Source organism: Hyalella azteca, unplaced genomic scaffold (genome assembly GCF_000764305.2).
Source record: "Hyalella azteca isolate HAZT.00-mixed unplaced genomic scaffold, Hazt_2.0.2 contig9828, whole genome shotgun sequence".
Lineage (NCBI taxonomy): Eukaryota > Metazoa > Arthropoda > Malacostraca > Amphipoda > Hyalellidae > Hyalella > Hyalella azteca.
Genome location: NW_025939888.1, coordinates 314,859 through 333,951, shown reverse-complemented (window position 1 = coordinate 333,951; position 19,093 = coordinate 314,859). Strand labels below are relative to the sequence as shown.

At 39.7% G+C, this 19,093-nt stretch overlaps 1 protein-coding gene across 1 annotated transcript; it reads right to left on the bottom strand.

The window, feature by feature from the left end:
- Window positions 1-644: 644 nt before the first annotated feature.
- Window positions 645-6,158, bottom strand: LOC108672861 (lysosomal alpha-glucosidase). Its single transcript, XM_018160609.1, has 4 exons — window positions 5,735-6,158; window positions 2,367-5,357; window positions 1,180-1,982; window positions 645-804 (listed from the first exon to the last, which is right to left on the bottom strand). The coding sequence occupies exons 1-4, from the start codon at window positions 6,098-6,100 to the stop codon at window positions 645-647; spliced, it is 4,320 nt and encodes a 1,439-aa protein (XP_018016098.1). The 5' UTR covers window positions 6,101-6,158.
- Between the last annotated feature and the right edge of the window lie 12,935 nt (window positions 6,159-19,093).

The window sequence follows — 19,093 nt, the reverse complement described above, 5'->3', positions numbered from 1 at the left end:
CATCACATCAGCCAACAGAAGACCACGACAGCCATCACATCAGTCAACAGAAGACCACGACAGCCATCACATCAGCCAACAGAAGACCACGACAGCCATCACATCAGTCAACAGAAGACCAGGAGAGCCATCACATCAGCCAACAGAAGACCACGACAGCCAACAGAAGACCACGACAGCCAAGAGAAGACCACGACAGCCATCACATCAGCCAAGAGAAGAACCATGACAGCCATCACATCAGCCAAGAGAAGAACCATGACAGCTATCACATCAGCCAAGAGAAGACCACGACAGCCATCACATCAGCCAAGAGAAGAACCATGACAGCTATCACATCAGCCAAGAGAAGACCACGACAGGCATCACATCAGTCAACAGAAGACCACGACAGCCATCACATCAGCCAACAGAAGACCACGACAGCCATCACATCAGCCAACAGAAGACCACGACAGCCATCACATCAGCCACGACAAGAAGACACAGACCAAGGATGGCTGGGCCAGTGTAGCCGCTGGCGTCGCTGCTGACGACGAGCTTGCGGTCGGAAGCGCGCAGGTCGAGCAGCGAGAACGACGTAGCACACAATGACTGCTATTGTAGCTACATTGTAGCACACAATAGCAGCTACTGTATCTACATTACGTATAACACAAAATGACTGCTATTGTATCTACATTGTAGCAGGGCATGTCAGCAGCCAGGAACTGACCGATGCTGACGCCGTCGTCGAGGTAGAGCAGACCGTGGGCCTCCCCAGCCTGATCCAGCGCCACCACAACACTCAGAGGCTTCGACCGACTGCAATGTTCATTGTTCCCCGTAATGCTTACTTGTTAATGTAGTTTTCATTGCTGTTTTGTGCATCATATCTTAATGACAGCTACAAGTTATCACACTACAATAAGTAACTCGTACATACTCTGTAAGATGCAAGTAGGGCCATCGCCCATCATAGAGAATTATTTTTGATCTACGAACAATACAGATAGGATCAGAACGACAGAAACCTATAAGAATACTTTTCCCCTTCCGATTTATACACAAAAGTATTCATAAAACTATAACATTCCCGTTAAATATCGACAAGTAATCATTGAACAAAGTAACCCGATCAAGGAACAGCGGGAGTTTCGGCCATAATTAGTCCACAAAAGTCAACAAACTAATGCCCACCTGTCGGTGGTGGTGGCAGCAGGCTCCTGTGTGGGCACACACGTGCCGCCTCTCATCAGCAGAGGCACGACGTCGAGTGGCGCAGCGAGCTGTGTGTAGAAGCAGCCTGGCTCGGTAACTTCAACGCGCTGCTCAGAATCAACTCGACTCAAATAAGGAGAAGCTTCGAATTCAAAACTTTCCGAGTCAACTCCACTACTTAGAATGTTTCCCGAGTTGTAGTGACTTGAATTGCTGTCTGAAATCAGAGGTTGGTTCAGAGCGTCGATGTCATTGTCTGCGTCCGAGGAACTGTAGTCCAGAGCAGCGTCAGATGAGCTGAAGTTTCCAAAGATGTCTTCGGCAAGTAATGGATATTCTGGAGCAGTTTCTTGAAATATAAGACTACGTGAGTGCGTTTCGGCATCCAGCGTTCGATCTGTATTGGAACCGGCCTCAACTTTACCAACAGAAAATGCATTACTCTCCTCTCGCTGATTTTTACTGGAGCTATCATGATCTTCCACACCGGTTTGCAATTCGATATTTATAGAAGGTTGCACAATTTCACTGGCAGCAAGCGTTTTCAAATCAACGTGTGCGACGGAGACAATTTTACGAGAAGGTGTGGAGTTTAACACTTCGTTCTCATCAGGATTTTCGTCTGCATCGGAATGATCACTAGAATTCCCCGGTCTTGGGTGACTGGCTTCGGAAATGGACGCTGCATAGTGGCTGGAATCGTCGGAAGCGACGCGCTCTCCCGTGTACCAGTCATACCAGATGGAGCCGCAAGGGAGGTACGCCTCAACAGTCGTGACGTCCTGGAAAATATATCGACACTTTTAAAAGCGGTCAATAAACGAGAATAGGAGTTGCTCTTGGGCATTAAAAAAACGGGCATTCATGCACACACAGAAGTAACTATGTTTAGTAGTGGTTAACAAATTAATTACACTGAAGCTCGGTCCAATCAGTGCATCAGCATTTGTAACTTCCTGGACAAAAGATTTAGGTTTTAGACTCAGGGGATAATCACAAATCTTAAAATCCATTATCTATTATCGTTTGAATTTAAGCAACCAATAGTACTGTAGCTGCTATTGAACAATACAACAACAATGGAGATTAGACTCGGAACAAAAGAAAATATAAATAAATAATGCCCTACAGATAGTAGTAATAGTTCGTGAAAATAATTTAACCACCTCTTCAAGCGCTGGGACGATCATGATGGCATCCCCCCACAGGAACTGAGTTTCAATCGAGTAAGTTGCGGCATCCTGCGGGAACTGCAGGAAGAGCGGCCGCGCCACCGTGTCCCCGTAGACATGGGCGCGGTAGAACAGCGTGTAGAGGTACGGCAGCAGACGGTATCGTTCAGTCAGGGCTTGTCGAGACGCATTGACAACGTCAGGACCTAGAGCTACTGGATCCTGGTCGATGGCAGTGTCGGTGTTGTGGTTACGTGAGAAAGGGTAGAAGGCACCCAGCTGCATCCAGCGCAGACACAGAGAAGGTGTGGTGTTGCCGTTGAAGCCACAAATGTCGGCGCCCACCAGCGGGATACCGAATAAGTTGAAGTTGAGAACGTCAGGTACAGAGGCCCTAAGATTGTCCCAGTCACTGGCGACGTCACCTGTCCAGTGCCCAGCCCACACGCCCAGCCCGGGGAACGATGCCCGGCTGATGACAAGAGGACGTTCACCGCGAGTCACTTTTAAGCCCACGTTCGTGGCGACGGCCTCCATGTTACCGAAGAGGTTATGGAGGTCATAATGCTTGCCCACGTATTGCTTGGCGTCGGGACACAGCGTTTTGTGGTAGAGTGAAGCTCCCACTAGACCACTTGGCACCCACGGTGGCGAATTAATTGGATCTGAATCGTTGCAGCCATATGCTGTGCCTGAGAAGAAGTTTGAAGGTTCGTTCATATCGATCCACGCGCCATCAAACGGAACGACTCCGTGGAATCTCACCAGTTGACGTGCCCAGTAATACAGAGCCCGAGGATGGCTGAAGTCAGGCCAAACTGTATCTCCTCTGCTCCAAACTCTGCCCTTGAAGTCCTGCCCGGAAGCGTTGCGGATGAAAATGCCCATTTTGGTACCTTCATCATAGGGCGGGTAGCTACCAGGGGCGTCAGAAGCGCTAATGCCAGGATCAATGATAGGAACGTAGTGCATGCCGAGCTCATGAAGCTCCTCAACAAACTGCGGCAGTCCAGAAAATTTTTCTTGGTCGTAAGTAAAGTCCTCCCTGCCAGACATGTAGTCAAGATCATTCCACTGCACGTCGAAAGGTATGCCAGCGTCTCGGGTTCGTTTCCAGACTTTCTTTGTTTTCTCCAGAGTACCGTAATTAAACCGACATTGGTGGTAGCCCAGCGCCCAATATGGTGGCATGGCGGGACGACCTACAAGCTGCGTGTATTGCCGCACCACATCTGCAGGAGTGGGTCCAGTAAAAATATACAAGGTAATCAGGTCGCCAGAGGACTGCAGGGTGACGGAAGGTGCAGGCTGCAACGTAGCGCTCATAGCGTTAGACGTCAGGAAAAGGACTCCATGGCTGGTGCCACCACTCTCCATGGCCAGGTAAAACGGATGACTGCCGTAGAGATTCAAACCAGGCTCTGGTATTTGGTCAGCGTTCCACATGATATAGCGAGACCAGTCGACGTCAAGCAGCAAACCGTCCCTATGCTGTCCTAGACCGTACACGGCTGAAGACGGCAGTACCGACGAAACTTGTACAAACTGCCGCGCAAATATGAGCGGCGCAGCGTCTTGCGTGCTGAACATGGTGGTGTTGGTTTCGGTCCTCGTGACGGTCAAGGCAGCGTTATGGCGCGTCAGAGAAACGCGGTACTGTCGCTGCATCTGGTGTGGATTCACTCCGGCGAGTGTGGGGCCGCTCTTGGCAGTCAAAGGCAGCACAGGCACCCACGGCGCATCTCTACTACTTGGCTGGATTTGTATCTTGAGCCGAGTCTCAGACTCGTACGTAACTTGCAGACGCAGTTCGGCCTGGTCACCGTCGTGCCCTGAAGGACGCATCAGTTGTAACAGAGCTTCTTGTCCCGTAGGAGTGTCCTGGTGATGCACAACGCGGTACGAAGCATGGGAAGGAGGGAAGAAACAGTACGGCGGACTGATGCGAGCACTTCCGGCTGTAGAATTTGAACGAGTCTGGTTTTTGACATTGTTTGAAACATCGACTGGTCTCCAGCAACAGCCTCGAGCAATGCATACTTCCTTAGACGCTCCCTGGCCTGGATGGCAGTCAAATCGACGAGATGTTACTACCGCGGCACATTCTTCAGGAGCATCTGCCCATTTAGGGGCTGAAGGAGCCTTGTCGTTCTTAGGATAGACCTTGACAGATAATAGCTCTTCATCATTAGCAGAGACACGATCGACCAAGCTATCAATGAGAAAGTCAGACCGCTCGGGTAAGTCTCGCGGCTTTTTTCTGACAAGATTGCCTAGGAAAGGAGCATTCCCTTCTAAATCTCCATAGACATCAGGAGACACGTTTTGTGTTCTGCGGTTTGAATTCTGCACGCTCATACGACGGTAAACAGCCTTATTAAGCTCCAAAACTCTTTTGCTTGTAATTTGCCCTGCAACGGCGTGAGCAGCGGAATCAATTGCACCATCAACATCCAAGTACTCTTTATTCTTTTTAATAACTTCTTTTTTGAGCTCAGAACCGTCATAGTTATCCATCTTCTTGAGCACATCGTCCATACGATCATGAAGTTCAGGCTTTTGTATTGAGTTTCTTCCAGACGAATTCCTGGAATTCTGAGTGGGAGTTAGACCAGTTTCCTTGCCTCCATAAATCTGTGCGGTGAGTTTATCAAGACACCTGAGGCTCTGGCATGGATGTCTTTCCAGGATGCTGACGAGAGTCACATATTCCTGGGCCGGCGTCATCTCTTTAGGTATCCATTCGAGGCGATCCGAGTACATGTCTTCTTGCACAGTGATGCTTTTGTAGTCGTTCATGGTGCCTTCAGGCTCCATGAAGCCTTGGCACATGGGGTTGTGTTCGCCTTCAAGACATTTGTTAACAATCTCGAGAAATTTTACCTCCTGATAACCATTGCAGAAACAGTACAAAGCTACTGCCAACACCAGACATGCCAACAACCGCAAGCTGTACACCAAGCAGGAGGGGTTCATTTCTTGAACCTGCACAATAAAAACATATTAGCATTTCTAGAGATGAGAAATGGCTTGATATTAAAATCAAATAGTCATGTAATTAATACCGTATGGTAGTTGTATGCCAAATAAATTTATGGAGAAAATAATTACCTAATCTATCAAAATAACATGATTACCGTACCTTGAGAAACATAGCAAACTTTGCATCACCTAAATATCTCAAAATAAATATAATTTCTGTAATGAGAGCAACAATTGCTTCATTTGCAATATGGACAAGAATTATTTAATAACTTTGATATAAACATTTGGCACTGTCAAATAAAAAGACAATCCATGCTGCAATTCAACCAAAAAAGTTAAAGGGTTTCACAGGAACAATAAATTGCTGGACAACTCACAGGGTGAAACATGACACGGAATTTTCCTTCCATAAATTCTTTTGCACCCAAAGTTGCTGGCTTGTCGCTGGACTTTTCAGGATGGGTTTTAGCTCCATTGGGGCAAGGAGGATCTAGTCCAGTCAGGCTGGTATACAAGATTGGTTCCCTCATAGCTTCATTGAGACACTCATCTTGCCACTTGCCATAAGACTCGTATGCATCATACGAGTCAAAATGGTCATATGGTTCAAATGGGTCATACTTGGCCCAGAACTCTTCATCATGTCTCTCCCTCTCAAGCTTGTCATCATCATTGACATGGGACATTTTTCCATTTCTGTCATATTCATACTCACCAATGCTTGGGAATTTTACCTTCAGCATCGCTGAGGGCAATGCATTTAGTACCTACACCCAAAATAGGTATAAGAAGTTTAGAACACTCCTGCTCAAATATAAAATATTAGAGAACATCATTTCTAATGAACAGAAGTTGGGTTTGATTTTTAGCAGAATCAGCATCTTGTCTGGTTTTCAATCACATAGAAACAGGCTGATAATGAAAACAAGGCACGGGGTTCAAATATAAAAATGTATATCCATTAAATAATACAAGGAATTTAAAAGCAAAGAAAACGCCAAGAAAATTCACCATATCGATATTGAAAACGTTTCGGAGTCCAGCCTGTCTCTTATACACATCTACTTTATGACGGCTGCAGTGAATGTGAAACACGCAGTGGAACGCTCAAAATGAAAAATCCAGTATACATTGTCTCGAAACACTGCTAAGAAACTTTATTCATTAAAGAGATGGTCAGTCGATCACTGTTCTGCTGATTAAAGCAACATATTTTCCAGCGATTCAATTAATGCTATGCTATGAGAATGCTATGAAGTTAATATATTTGTATGGCGAATGTGAGAAACGCTTGCTAATTAGCCAGCTGAAAACTTCTTCGGCGAGAATATTTTTGTTCCAATATTGCCTTTAATACCAATTTCTTGCGAGATTTGTATAATTCAAATTCCCACTTAAGCAATGACCAAATCGAAAAGTAAATCGACTAAATCCCTGTCAGACAGGAACGCATTTCGTTTGAACGGAAGTTGAACACTGCACAGGGCCTCATTATGTAGAATGTGATAGCAAATGCCTTGTTTTTGGGTCCAAATCTGTAGCTAACTATGGATATGATGAGCATTTTGTACACTCACCTCAATCCGAATGAATAAAATAATGTTTATGGAAGTAGTTGGTGTTGCCAACTGCATTTCTGAGAGTGTTGCCCCCGACGCTTGCAGAGAACTTTTGTCACAAAAAATTAATTTGTCGGCACCGGGTAAAAATAAAAAAATAGTGAATCTGTTGCGGCGAATTTCTTTCCTGTATGTAGCGGCATCAGGTCTCTTGGTTCAAGTTATTTCAGCCGCGGGTCTATTATATTAAGCAGGTTTAACACTGGCCGATCCAGATTCCAATGTGATNTTGCAGTATTTCGACACGCAAATGTATGACGTCACCATTTCAACCATCAATGAACGCATGGAACTAAAACAAAGCTTAATATAAAGGAAAAACTAGAGAAGTGACGGAATTACCTACGATGTCGGAATATACCGCGTTTACCCTATTTAGAGCCGCAATATTTTTCAGACAAAAAAAGGACTTTTCCAGCCCTGCCCTTGCTCAAACATGCAATTTTATTAAAAATTAAACAGAAGATAATTCTAGCAGGAATCTTGCTGCTGGCTGCTATGAACATAGTGCCATAGTGGTAAAGCTCTAGTAGCCTAGTAGTAGTAGTTGCAGAATGCAGCTGGAATGAAGATAATATATAATATTCTACACCAGGTAACACTAGCAAGTTCTTCAGTTCACTAATTCACTGGTCATGACTTGTGCCTTTGCCTTAGAAGTTAAACTTTGCAGGCCATCTTACCAATACCATCTAGGTTACTAGGTAGATATACAAGTTTTTCCATCTGCAAGATGTAAAACTAACAAGGAGTTGAGGACCAACCGCCAACAATCAACATGATGATGAAATAGTATATTAAATAATTAAAGTACATAGCCTATAACACTGTTAGGCTGTTAGCTGTCGTGGTCCAATGATCCAATCAAATCTCCATGCTCATTGCTCAACAGCCTCAGGCAGCCAGGCTCAAGTCAATAATTTATGATCATAAATACAATCAAATTAATGAAATTATTAATGTTTGACAAACGTTCAAAATTATTAAATGGACAAAATCTGACACTATCAGCTCCTATAATGTTTCATTTCCATCTGCCCCATATTCTAAATAGGCTAATTAATCATCATATTAATGCAGCGTTATGGTAAGACTGCGTGTTAGCAGCGTCTACAGCGAGTTCTTCTTCTTTTCGGGGTGTCTACACTGGGTAGACTTAAAGCCACAGGTCGACCTCGAGGATGGCCGTTGGGCCTGAGAGCCTGTATTGTGTTTAAATTCTTCTGAGTAGGTAACCACTGAATTCTTGTTTATAGTAGGTCAGTGGATACAGTGGCTCAGGATGCAAACTGTGGAAAACAGGGCAAACATGGCACAAGAAAACATCCACAAGCAAGAGCCGCTGCTCAGACAGGATCCTCGTACTTTTCATATCAAACTAGAAGAATGAATTACAAATATGACAAAATAGGCTATCTAAATATATCAGCTGTATTGACAATTCAGTTTAGTTTTTACAATTTAACCTAGTTAAAAATAGCTGTATTTACAGTTCAGTTCATTATTCTACTCACAGTACGTGCGATTGTAGAGCGAGGTAAAGTTTTCACTCTCGCAATCCTGTCTCTTATACACATCTAGATGTGTATAAGAGACAGCATTGAAATACTCCGGTTCGGGAATTCCTATAAAAACTGATCAAAATAGAACAAAGTTCAAAAGATGCCTAATTCCCTAGATTTGTAATTTAACTAATTTAACTACATCATGCACATTACAAGAACTCTTGTATGAAAATAATGCCCTTCAGCAAGCAAGTCACGTAATTAATCTCTGATTTGGATTTTTATAAGAAATCCCATGCTATTATCTAATAACGATGGCTGGACACACGTTCTACACACAAATTTCATGACCCTTATATCGAAAATGCAATCATATTTTTTTCACAAAGTTAAATAACTATTAGCAATATATAATAAAACGGACTTATGTTCTAAATGTACAGACGTCTCTTACATTTTTACGCACTTCTGCGGTAGTTCAATGAGAAGTCTTAGAAGGTTATTTTTATGTCAATACGTATAATATTCTTGATCCACCTTAATTTTCAATTATCTCTAACTATACATAAGATCAGGTTTTTATTCTGTATGATATGGTTTTTTTAGTGGAGAAAATGTCTCACATGTAGTTCAGGTCGACGACATGTCCGTTGCTTGCCCAGTACCATATTTCTGCCGTCTCATTGTACCTGGCGTCTATCCAGAACTCCGAGGAGTCGCTTACAATGCCAGACTCCACGATTTGGAGCGATAGCCAGCCCTGTCAGTAAAACAATTCGAAGACATGAGTTTAGACAATTCAAACTAAATAAAATTTAGAAATGGTTCTTACTCGGTGCATTTATAAAGTTGATTGCTGTTTTGCTTCAGTTTTTGTAACGCTCATAGCCAAAGACAGTTCGCATAAAGCGCAGCAATACTGTAACGAAGTCAAGTGAACTTGGCGATTAGAAATGTTAGTCGGAATTGTAAGTCAATAGAAATTTATAGAACTCGGGCACATTTTTGGATTAACACTCGAAGGAAGTGCGTTACTAGCATAAACTAGCAATATTTTTTGATTAGTGAAAAAAATATGTCCAAATGCATTCTTCTACGGCGCTGACTATCAGAACGTAGCTAGATTCATTTCCAGTGGCTAATTTTCAATAGCCTAAAGTCTTTAAATATTTTTTGCTGCATATTTAACATTTTATAGTATGTTATCCAGTCTCATACCCGGAATTGTTATTGGAGCAAAGTCTACGTTCCAGAGACGGAACAATTTTTTCACAGTAACAAGGTCAAAATTTGCGAGAGATGTCATAATTTTAGAACTTCTCTTCATAAATTACATCTCCTGGCTATATTTCAATCATCACTGTTACTGTCAATTGATATAGCTATNGACAACTTTGTAATCTAAAGCGAATGAGAGACATTGTTGTGAGATGTGTGTATTATAAAGGAAAAAAGTGTAAAATGAATGAAGAAAAAGAAGAAGGGGGGGTGAGGTGGTGAATAACTGGTTAAAGTTCACTCAGTCTACCTGACTTCAGAATAAATGTGGTCAGAAACTGAAAGATCTTACGTTGTACATCACTGTTATAATTCCCTTCCCCCAGGAGGGTCTACAGCGAGTTCTTCTTCTTCTCCGGGTGTCCACGCTGGGTGGACTTAAAGCCACAGGACAACCGCAAGGATGACCGTTGGGCCTGAGAGCTTCTGCAGTCTACAGCGAGTGCAGAGTGCTTTGTCAGCTGACTAACAAAAACATTGTGAACGATTGTGTCGCCTTTAAACATAAAATGTCCTAAACCACGGATATTATTTACGGCAACTGACTTAATAAACAATTTAAACGCGATTGAAGAAAATAAATAAATATATCTATTTTCTGTATTTTTTATTTCTCAACACATTTATTCATTTTAATCTAATATTTGAATAAAATCAAAATGCTGCCAATTCTCGATATCCTAATTTATTCCATTCAATTTGCCTACCGTAAATGCTGCAATTTGATTCAATGAATAGTTTTTGAGTTAAAATTCCGTGTTCCTTAATACTGATCATACTCAAGAAGGAGGCGCAGCAGATGAAGACCATTTTTGCACATCGTCCACACTTTCTTCAATTCATCCTTGAACACGCCAGCAGACTCAAACACAAAATGCAATTCATGCCAAACTCGATAATGCATAATTCAAACAATTCTGAGCAAATCTGAATGAAATTTAAAAAATAATTGATCATTGGCAAGACGCCGTGATATGAATTGTGATAGATTATTGCAACATTTTGTTTTCAACAAAAGCGCAACTTACGAGCAACTAAACTGCACGTAATTCGCACAATTCTGAATGGCTCTGCATGAAAATTGGAACATAAGTAATTTATATCAATACGTATTAATTATTATTTATTTCTAATTATTTCAAATTTTAACGACATTTAACTCTTGATTAATACGAGATTTAAAAAAAAAAACAGGCTAGATTATGTCAAAATAGATTAGGACGACATGTCAGGGCAGTCGGCGGAATTTTCACATCATGCTCAGGTTTGAACACGCAATTCATTCCTCCAATTTTTGAGCTCGGCTTGGATGAAGTGGTGTGATTCGGTTAAAAATGAAGTTTAGCAACACAAGCCAATCTCATAATCTTCATTTAAATTAGGGATCGTGATTGACACGGCTCGAGTTATTAATGAACATTTGCATAGAGTATTAAATCATTTCTCACTATGCAATGCATGTGAAAGTTATGTCTATGCAATACATGTGACATTCATGTCTATGCAATGCATGTGACAGTTATGTCTATGCAATGCATGTGACATTCATGTCTATGCAATGGATGTGGCAGTTATGTCTATGCAATGCATGTGACATTCATGTCTATGCAATGCATGTGACAGTTATGTCTATGCAATGCATGCAACAGTTATGTCTATTCAATGCATGCGACATTCATGTCTATGTAATACATGCGACATTCATGTCTATGCAGTGTATGTGACAGTCATGTCTATGCAATGCATGTGACAGTTTTGTTTTTGCAATGCATATGACAGTTATGTCTATGCAATGCATGTAACGGTTATGTCTAGAGCTTACAATGCTATGCATATAACGGTTATGTCGTAGCATTCGCCTACAAGGTAGCGCCTGACAAAAAGCACGCATTGCGAATAATATTTTAAAAATTTACATAGAACATAGAATACGGAAAATATATGGAATATTTATATTTGCTGCAGCTGGTGGATATTACATATTTGCTGCAGCTGGTGGATAGTACATATTTGTTGCAGCTGGTGGATATTACATATTTGCTGCAGCTGGTGGATATTACATACTTGCTGCAGCTGGTGGATATTACATATTTGCTGCAGCTGGTGGATATTACATATTTGCTGCAGCNAAATTCTCTGCACATAATATCTGGATTATGGACGAAACTGGAACGAAGTTTTTTTCTGATCAACTAAATATATTTTTTCTAGTCAAGGATACATTTTTTCATGTCAAGGACGAATTTTTTATCGCAAGGATATATTTTTCAAGTCAAAGATATATAGTTTTATGTCAATGAAATATTTTTCTTCACGTCAGTGATTTTTAATATAACTCTTTTTTAAGCCAGGAGTATATTAATTTCAAGTTAAGTATATGATTTTTTGAGTTGTTAATGAATGAGTGAATGTCATATTATTTATTGCATTTTCTTATTTTTAACTGTAAAGTGTTGTTTTTTCATTTTTAAACGAAAAATATGCATTTGCGGTAAAGGGACCAAGGGTGGGCGCCTTGCCCCTCGAGCCCATGGGCCCATTGCCCCAGGGGTGGGGCAATGGGCCCATTTTAACACTTTTTACAAAACAGTGTTTCATTAAAAATTGAATAAACATTTAGGCGTCTAATTCACATCATACATTCCTCATTAGTTGTACCTTTTAGCAAAACAAAGAACCACCTCGTATAAATTAAAACTTTATCAAAAACTTAGTTTATAAAAAGGGGGGGGCGCGCTGCCCCATGTTGCCCTACATATATGTTGCAGTTGGTGGATATTACATATTTGCTGCAGCTGGTGGATATTACATATTTGTTGCAGCTGGTGGATATTACATATTTGCTGCAGCTGGTGGATATTACATATTTGCTGCAGCTGGTGGATATTACATATATGTTGCAGTTGGTGGATATTACATACATGTTGCAGCTGCTGGATATTACATACTTGTTGCAGTTGATGGATATTACATATTTGCTGCAGTTGATGGATATTACATATTTGCTGCAGCTGGTGGATATTACATATATGTTGCAGTTGGTGGATATTACATATTTGCTGCAGCTGGTGGATATTACATATTTGTTGCATATGCTGGATATTACATATATGTTGCAGTTAGTGTATACTACATATTTGTTACAGCTGGTGGATATCATATCCTATACAATTTCTCAAGAATACTTCCCACCTAAATATTTAAGTCGTAGTGCAGCAATATTACAGAGTATATCATCTAGACGAAGAAGCTTCCACATCGCCATCATTCCCGTACGTGGCTCGCAACGATCAAGTCTATGAAAACTGTTTCTTGTAGCATGCAGTTTATAGAAGCGATTGTAATTTATAACTTTTAGTATAATAGTTCGATGAATATAAATTGTATTTTATCGAAAGGACATGGGGCAAGTACTGATAAATTCAGATAATATGAGGATTAGGGATCGGGTGACAGCTTAGTGACAGCTTAGGTAGCGGTTTGAAGTGTAATATTAGGGTTAACATTCCTTACATTGAATTCAATCAGCATCAGGATTCATAATGCATAATTGAAATAATGCATTCATAATTGAAAATTTCCCATATAAATCAATTAACATGAACATTTTTCCAGTGCAAGTCAATTAGCGTGATTATTTCAGTTAGCCTTCAATATATTTTACATTACCCTCGTATACAAGTCAATCGTGAAAGTTATCAATGAGTTAGACGAAATATGACCGCTCATGAACGAGACGATTATGGGTCTCTCATTACCGGCAACATCTCAGTAACGGGCGGCTAATTGATCGCTGTCAATTGATGATGAAGTCTTATTGACAGCGACCACTCCCTTCTCTGGTCAACAAACAATGACGGATCTTATATAATAACTTCCGGACCTATAACGGCTGCTGTAAGGTGGTCTGCATGTCCATTGTATTCCGATACGTTGACCAGCAATGGTCGAGATGTTGCTAGGCATTAAATGCTATTGCTTAAAGCATTTAATGTTGCTAGGCATTAAATGCTATTGCTTAGAGCATTTAATATAATTTATTTTATGAGCTTTTAACGATAGTGCATGTTTATAAAGAGGTATCTTAAAGGTCGTTTATGGCTCTTTTTGTGGCACTGATAAAAATATAAAGTTAACTTTGCTGGTAAAGGATATTCGTATCAAATTTGTAAACTTGTCCAGACGCACTTTCATACATTCACAAAAAATACTATTCTTGTCACAGCCTCACCGTTTGTAATACGAATTATCATTTTTCAACATCTACAACTGATAACTAAAGTAAATCCATTTATTCGTTCATCCAGCACGAACAAACTAATTGAATGATTTGGCCCGCTGACTTTCATTTCAGTCACAATTGAGGGAAGATTGACTAAATTTTTTGTAGTCCAGGAAATTATGTGGCCGGCTCGGCAAGTTAACAACAACGTTCTGCCTTGAAATGACCATATTGGTTGAGAGCAGAATTTGTTTTCCGGTACATTATGTCCCTAACTGTTATCAGAAGTTGAGCATCCGACCCTCTAATTTGTACAAACAATAACTGACGGGCAAACTGACTTAATATATACAATATAAGTCGCGTTAATGGTTATAAAGATAATGCAGGAATCCGCGATACTCTGCCTACAGGTTTTAAGATAACAGATTATGTCAATAATAAATGAATTTAAGTATGCCGTTAAAGCTATAACTTTAGGCTTAGTATATCATTCAAGCTGTACTGTAAAGATTAGGATGCTTAGGAAAGTTTGCATTGTAGGATGATACAGATATCACGAATTAAAGCTTAGTATGGAACTGATGCTATGCATTAAAACTCAGTATGCAATGGATGCTATGCATCATAGCTCAGCTTGCACTGGATGCTATGCATTACAGCTCAGTATGCACTTAATGCTATACATTATAAGCTAAGTACGCAATATTGATGCTATGCATTAAAGCTCAGTATGCAATGGATGCTAAGCATTAAAGATCGGTACTCAATTAATGCTATGCATTAAAGCTCAGTATGCAATGGATGCTATGCATTAGAGCTCAGTATGCAATTAATGCAATGCATTAAAGCTCAGTATGCAATTAATGCAATACATTAAAGCTCAGTATGAAATTAAAGCTATGAATTAATTCTCGGACGCATGTCAGCGAAATAATCTATACTTATTTGAAGAGACAACGATTAGGAAACTTCTTAGATTTGTTCATGTAATTTGCTCTTACCTGATTTGTTATAAATTCGCAAAAAAGTATTTGAAGTCTTTTATAACTATTTAGTGACGTGTAACATTAAGTTTAATAATTCATTCCAGGTGAACAAGGTCTCAAGATATTATTAAGATGTCTTCACAAGTTATGAAGCGTATTACCTCATAAAATTCAAACTGAAGCTCTTAAAAATGAAATAAATCCCTAAAGCTGTCCACGAATATTAATTCACATTTTGTTCGAAATCCACTTCAATCAACAGCGAAATAAAGCTCAATATAGCAGCCCCGAGTACAACACCATTTTGCAAGGCCAATAATATTTAAAAGGATGAGCTGATCTCCAGCCGAGCGAATTACTTATGAATTGAACAGCCCACGTGACCTGGTTTGTATGCCTGATTTGAATGCGACTCGAGACTCGGCCTTTGATCCGAGCTCGTGATGCCCGCTTGGCCGGGTGCCCATGTTTGGGCGCCCGATACGCTTTGATGCCATTGAATAATTTGCATGGCATAGGCATGAATGGCAGGCACGGGGCAGTACACAGCGGAATTGACTCAAGGGTCGGGTCATAGTCAATGGGTTAAGGTGAAGAAAGAAGGCGGCGTGAAGCCTCTATGCAAATGCGACCTTATTAAGGAACACGGGCTGGAACCGCTCGTGCGACAAATGCGTGGACGCTCAGGTATGCGAGGGATGGGAAATATGTAGCGTCTTCAATTATTTCGCTGTTATGGTAACTTTAAAGTTATTTAAAGTAAATTTTACGTTTAAAATTAATTTAACATTTGGTTCAGGCATTTGAATGAAAAGGTTTGCTTTGCTTTGAAATTTGTGACCTCAAAGTTGTGGTTTATAAAAGTCTACAATTTACTAATTTATGAAACAAAGAAACAATTGTGCCCGACTCTAATTTCATGAAACATGATCAGCTTTGAGATTTTCTCAACATTGAATGACAAAGTATATTTATTTGCCTTGAAACTATTTTATCCGAAAATTCACAAAAATGACTCCTAAAAGGACTCGATTTTCATATGCAAAAATAGCTAAATAAAGATTTTTCTTGATATCTCATATCAAGAAATTGATTCTGGTCTCAAAAATTTTTCGTTCCAGTTTCATTTAGCAAGTCAAATACTTTATGTGAATTTAGAATTAGTTATTTACACGTAGAAAGTGAGTAATTGAAATTTAACATTTCATTCACAAAAGCTAAAAATTTCGAAAGTTCCATTAACCGAATATAATCAATTTATTGAAGCACGTAGTTTACGGAGTTTTTTGCGCATATGTCACTCCAGTACAAAGTTATCACGTAAACAAAATTCATTTTATTTATGCAATATTGAAAACGCACGGTTACTGCAGAGCCCAGGTACACGGTTATTATTAAGTGGACAAGACAGAACAATCGACTCAATAGTACACACCTATAAATGCTCTTTTCTGGAGAGTGTAAGAGTATAGTTTTCAAGAGGCTATAAATGGAACTACAAGTAATGGCTGAGAAGCGCAGTGTGTGACTTTCATCACTAAATTATTATTTTAATTATTTTGTTAGTTCGTTATTTTGTTATCTACCTAGAAAACAACATTAACTCGGCGATCGCTGAATTCAGAATGATTCAAAACAGCTTTGACAAAACGAATAGATATTTTCGTAAATTAAAATGCAATATAGCAATGTTTTTTAATTTATCAAAGGAAATATATACAATTTATAAAATATATAAATATTATCCATCATATATAATGCTTTATATTCCTATATTAACTCATGTGAAGCTCCAGGTCCATTTCAGAACATGCATTACATTCTCATGCAGTCATGAACGCTGAAGAATTTCCTAGAGGAGCTCGCAAACTGCGCATGCACAAGCTTCCACGTGCCACGTTGTCGTGTAATAATTTTCCCTGCAATTATAGTTCAGAGAAGAGAAAATGAATTGCACGCACAGCTGTCGGCGTCTGCAGTTCCGCGGTAACGGCGGGAACCTTTGGTCCGATGGTCCTACCGCACACTGCCCCGCAATAATTATTGCCTTTTCTTTGCATGAAACTCAGACCTTTCCTGGAAGCTGTCATCGTTACGACCGACATCAAACTTACACGAGATCATATAAAAAAGTATTGTCAAATAATCCATTCGATTTTACACGTGAAAATTGAATCCCAATTTATTACAAACAGAGATTTGGATTTTACAGGAGAAAATTAGTCTCATTCTCGATATATAGTCTCGTAAGGTATTCAAAGGATCCTCGTAGGAACTTTTATATTAGTGTACTTATAATTTTTAAAATTTAAAATTTTTATTTGTGTGCATAATTATACAACAGAAAGATCATTGAATCTTAACTTTGCTGCAAAAGAACAAATCGATGTTGATGCATTCAAGGTTTTCAGTACCGGCGAAACATGGAATCTATTAATACGTTTCATGTTTATATAAATTTAAATTATGCAAAAACATTAGGCGGATGAACTGTTTAAGCAAAACATTTGCAATTCTCTAATATTTTTGTTCACTTCAACATCTTATCACTCATAAGATTACTCGATCATCTTTTTAGATGGTATAGAATTCGAGAATGCATATGCTCGACAGGTCAAGAAATAGTAGCAGTCAAATTTTAGGCAGAGATAACTGCCTAGATAACTGATCCAAATGAATTAATTTCCATACGAAGATTTCGGGAATATTTCATTAAAAACGAGATATATAAACGAGGATAATAATTGATAGATCTATCGCAGCTCATTGATTCTTCCTCCAGATTTTCTTCAAGCGACGGTAATGGAAGTCGAAACTGTCACTCATCTCATGACAGAACATGAGTCGATAAACGCGAGATAAGAAGGAAGACTTTTAATTGCAGGAGCCATTGCCTGCCTCCTCTTTGTCTTGCTGGTCTTGAATGGTCGTAAGTTGATGCCCCGCCGCAGGAATGAGGAAGAAGAAGGCAAGTCGGCAGCTGTCACGTTACCAGACCTGGCATTTCCCCTAAAAATTTGACCGCCTCAGATTGCGCTGCAATAAATTAACCGAACAAACGGACGGCGGTCATTACAGGAGACGTTGCATGGGCTGTGATGGATCTGCGCCGAGAGCCTATTGTATTTTGAAATTGATCGAAAGAATTCAGTTTTTTTTAAATACTTTAGAGTTATGAGCAGAGAATGTAACTGAGTGAGGCAGTAAATCGGGGTTAATTGATGTGACATATATTTTATTTATTGTTCAAGGAATTATTTTAATGGTGAAAAATCTTTTTGACGGGTATAATCTATTTATTCGTACCTAACATATTCTTTAAAGGGCATTAGGATGAAGCACATAAGCAAAAATTTTGAGGAACAACGTCCGAACGCATATTCTAATCGAATAATGTAAGGAACTTACAGGCAGCGATATAATTACATAGCTCGTCGCTTTGAAACGTTCTCTATGAACAAAAACTCGGTTTTCCACATTCGGTGTGCCTTAGGTTGAAAGGGGACCAGGGCGCAGCAAATTCTTGCACTTAAAAACACTTCGGAAAATTCTCAGCAACACTGATGAAGAAAATTTGATTTATATAAAAATAAATCACCATCAGAATTGAACTATGCTCACGAGCGAATCAAATGTATACGGAAGTGCTTGAATGCATTCATGACGTAAAATTTTCTGCCAATTACAAGGGGAGAGCCAATTCCATTATTATAGAAAAAATATCATTTCAATAGAGGTATATGCACACATTTATGGAGGAAAATATAATTCTTCTGTCACAACAAAATATATCTTCGAGAACGTGCATGCAACTAGGCGGACAACGAAGTCGGAACTTCAATTTAATTGGATTGATATTTGGTGTGCAATAGAGTGCAACAATTTTGAAACATAAATTTTAGACAATTTATGTCTCAAGTGTAAAATATTATTCAAGTTATCTCGTCACTGAAACTTGAATTAAATGAGTGCATGACCCTAATTTTCCATCTCTTATATTAAAAAGTCTAGATTGACTTTTGGACGACAATTGTGAGCGACAACGAATTAGCTAACACTTTTCTGGGCTTCATCATGTTTCTATTCAAAATATTTGTCCTAATATTAGCATCAATTGAAGATA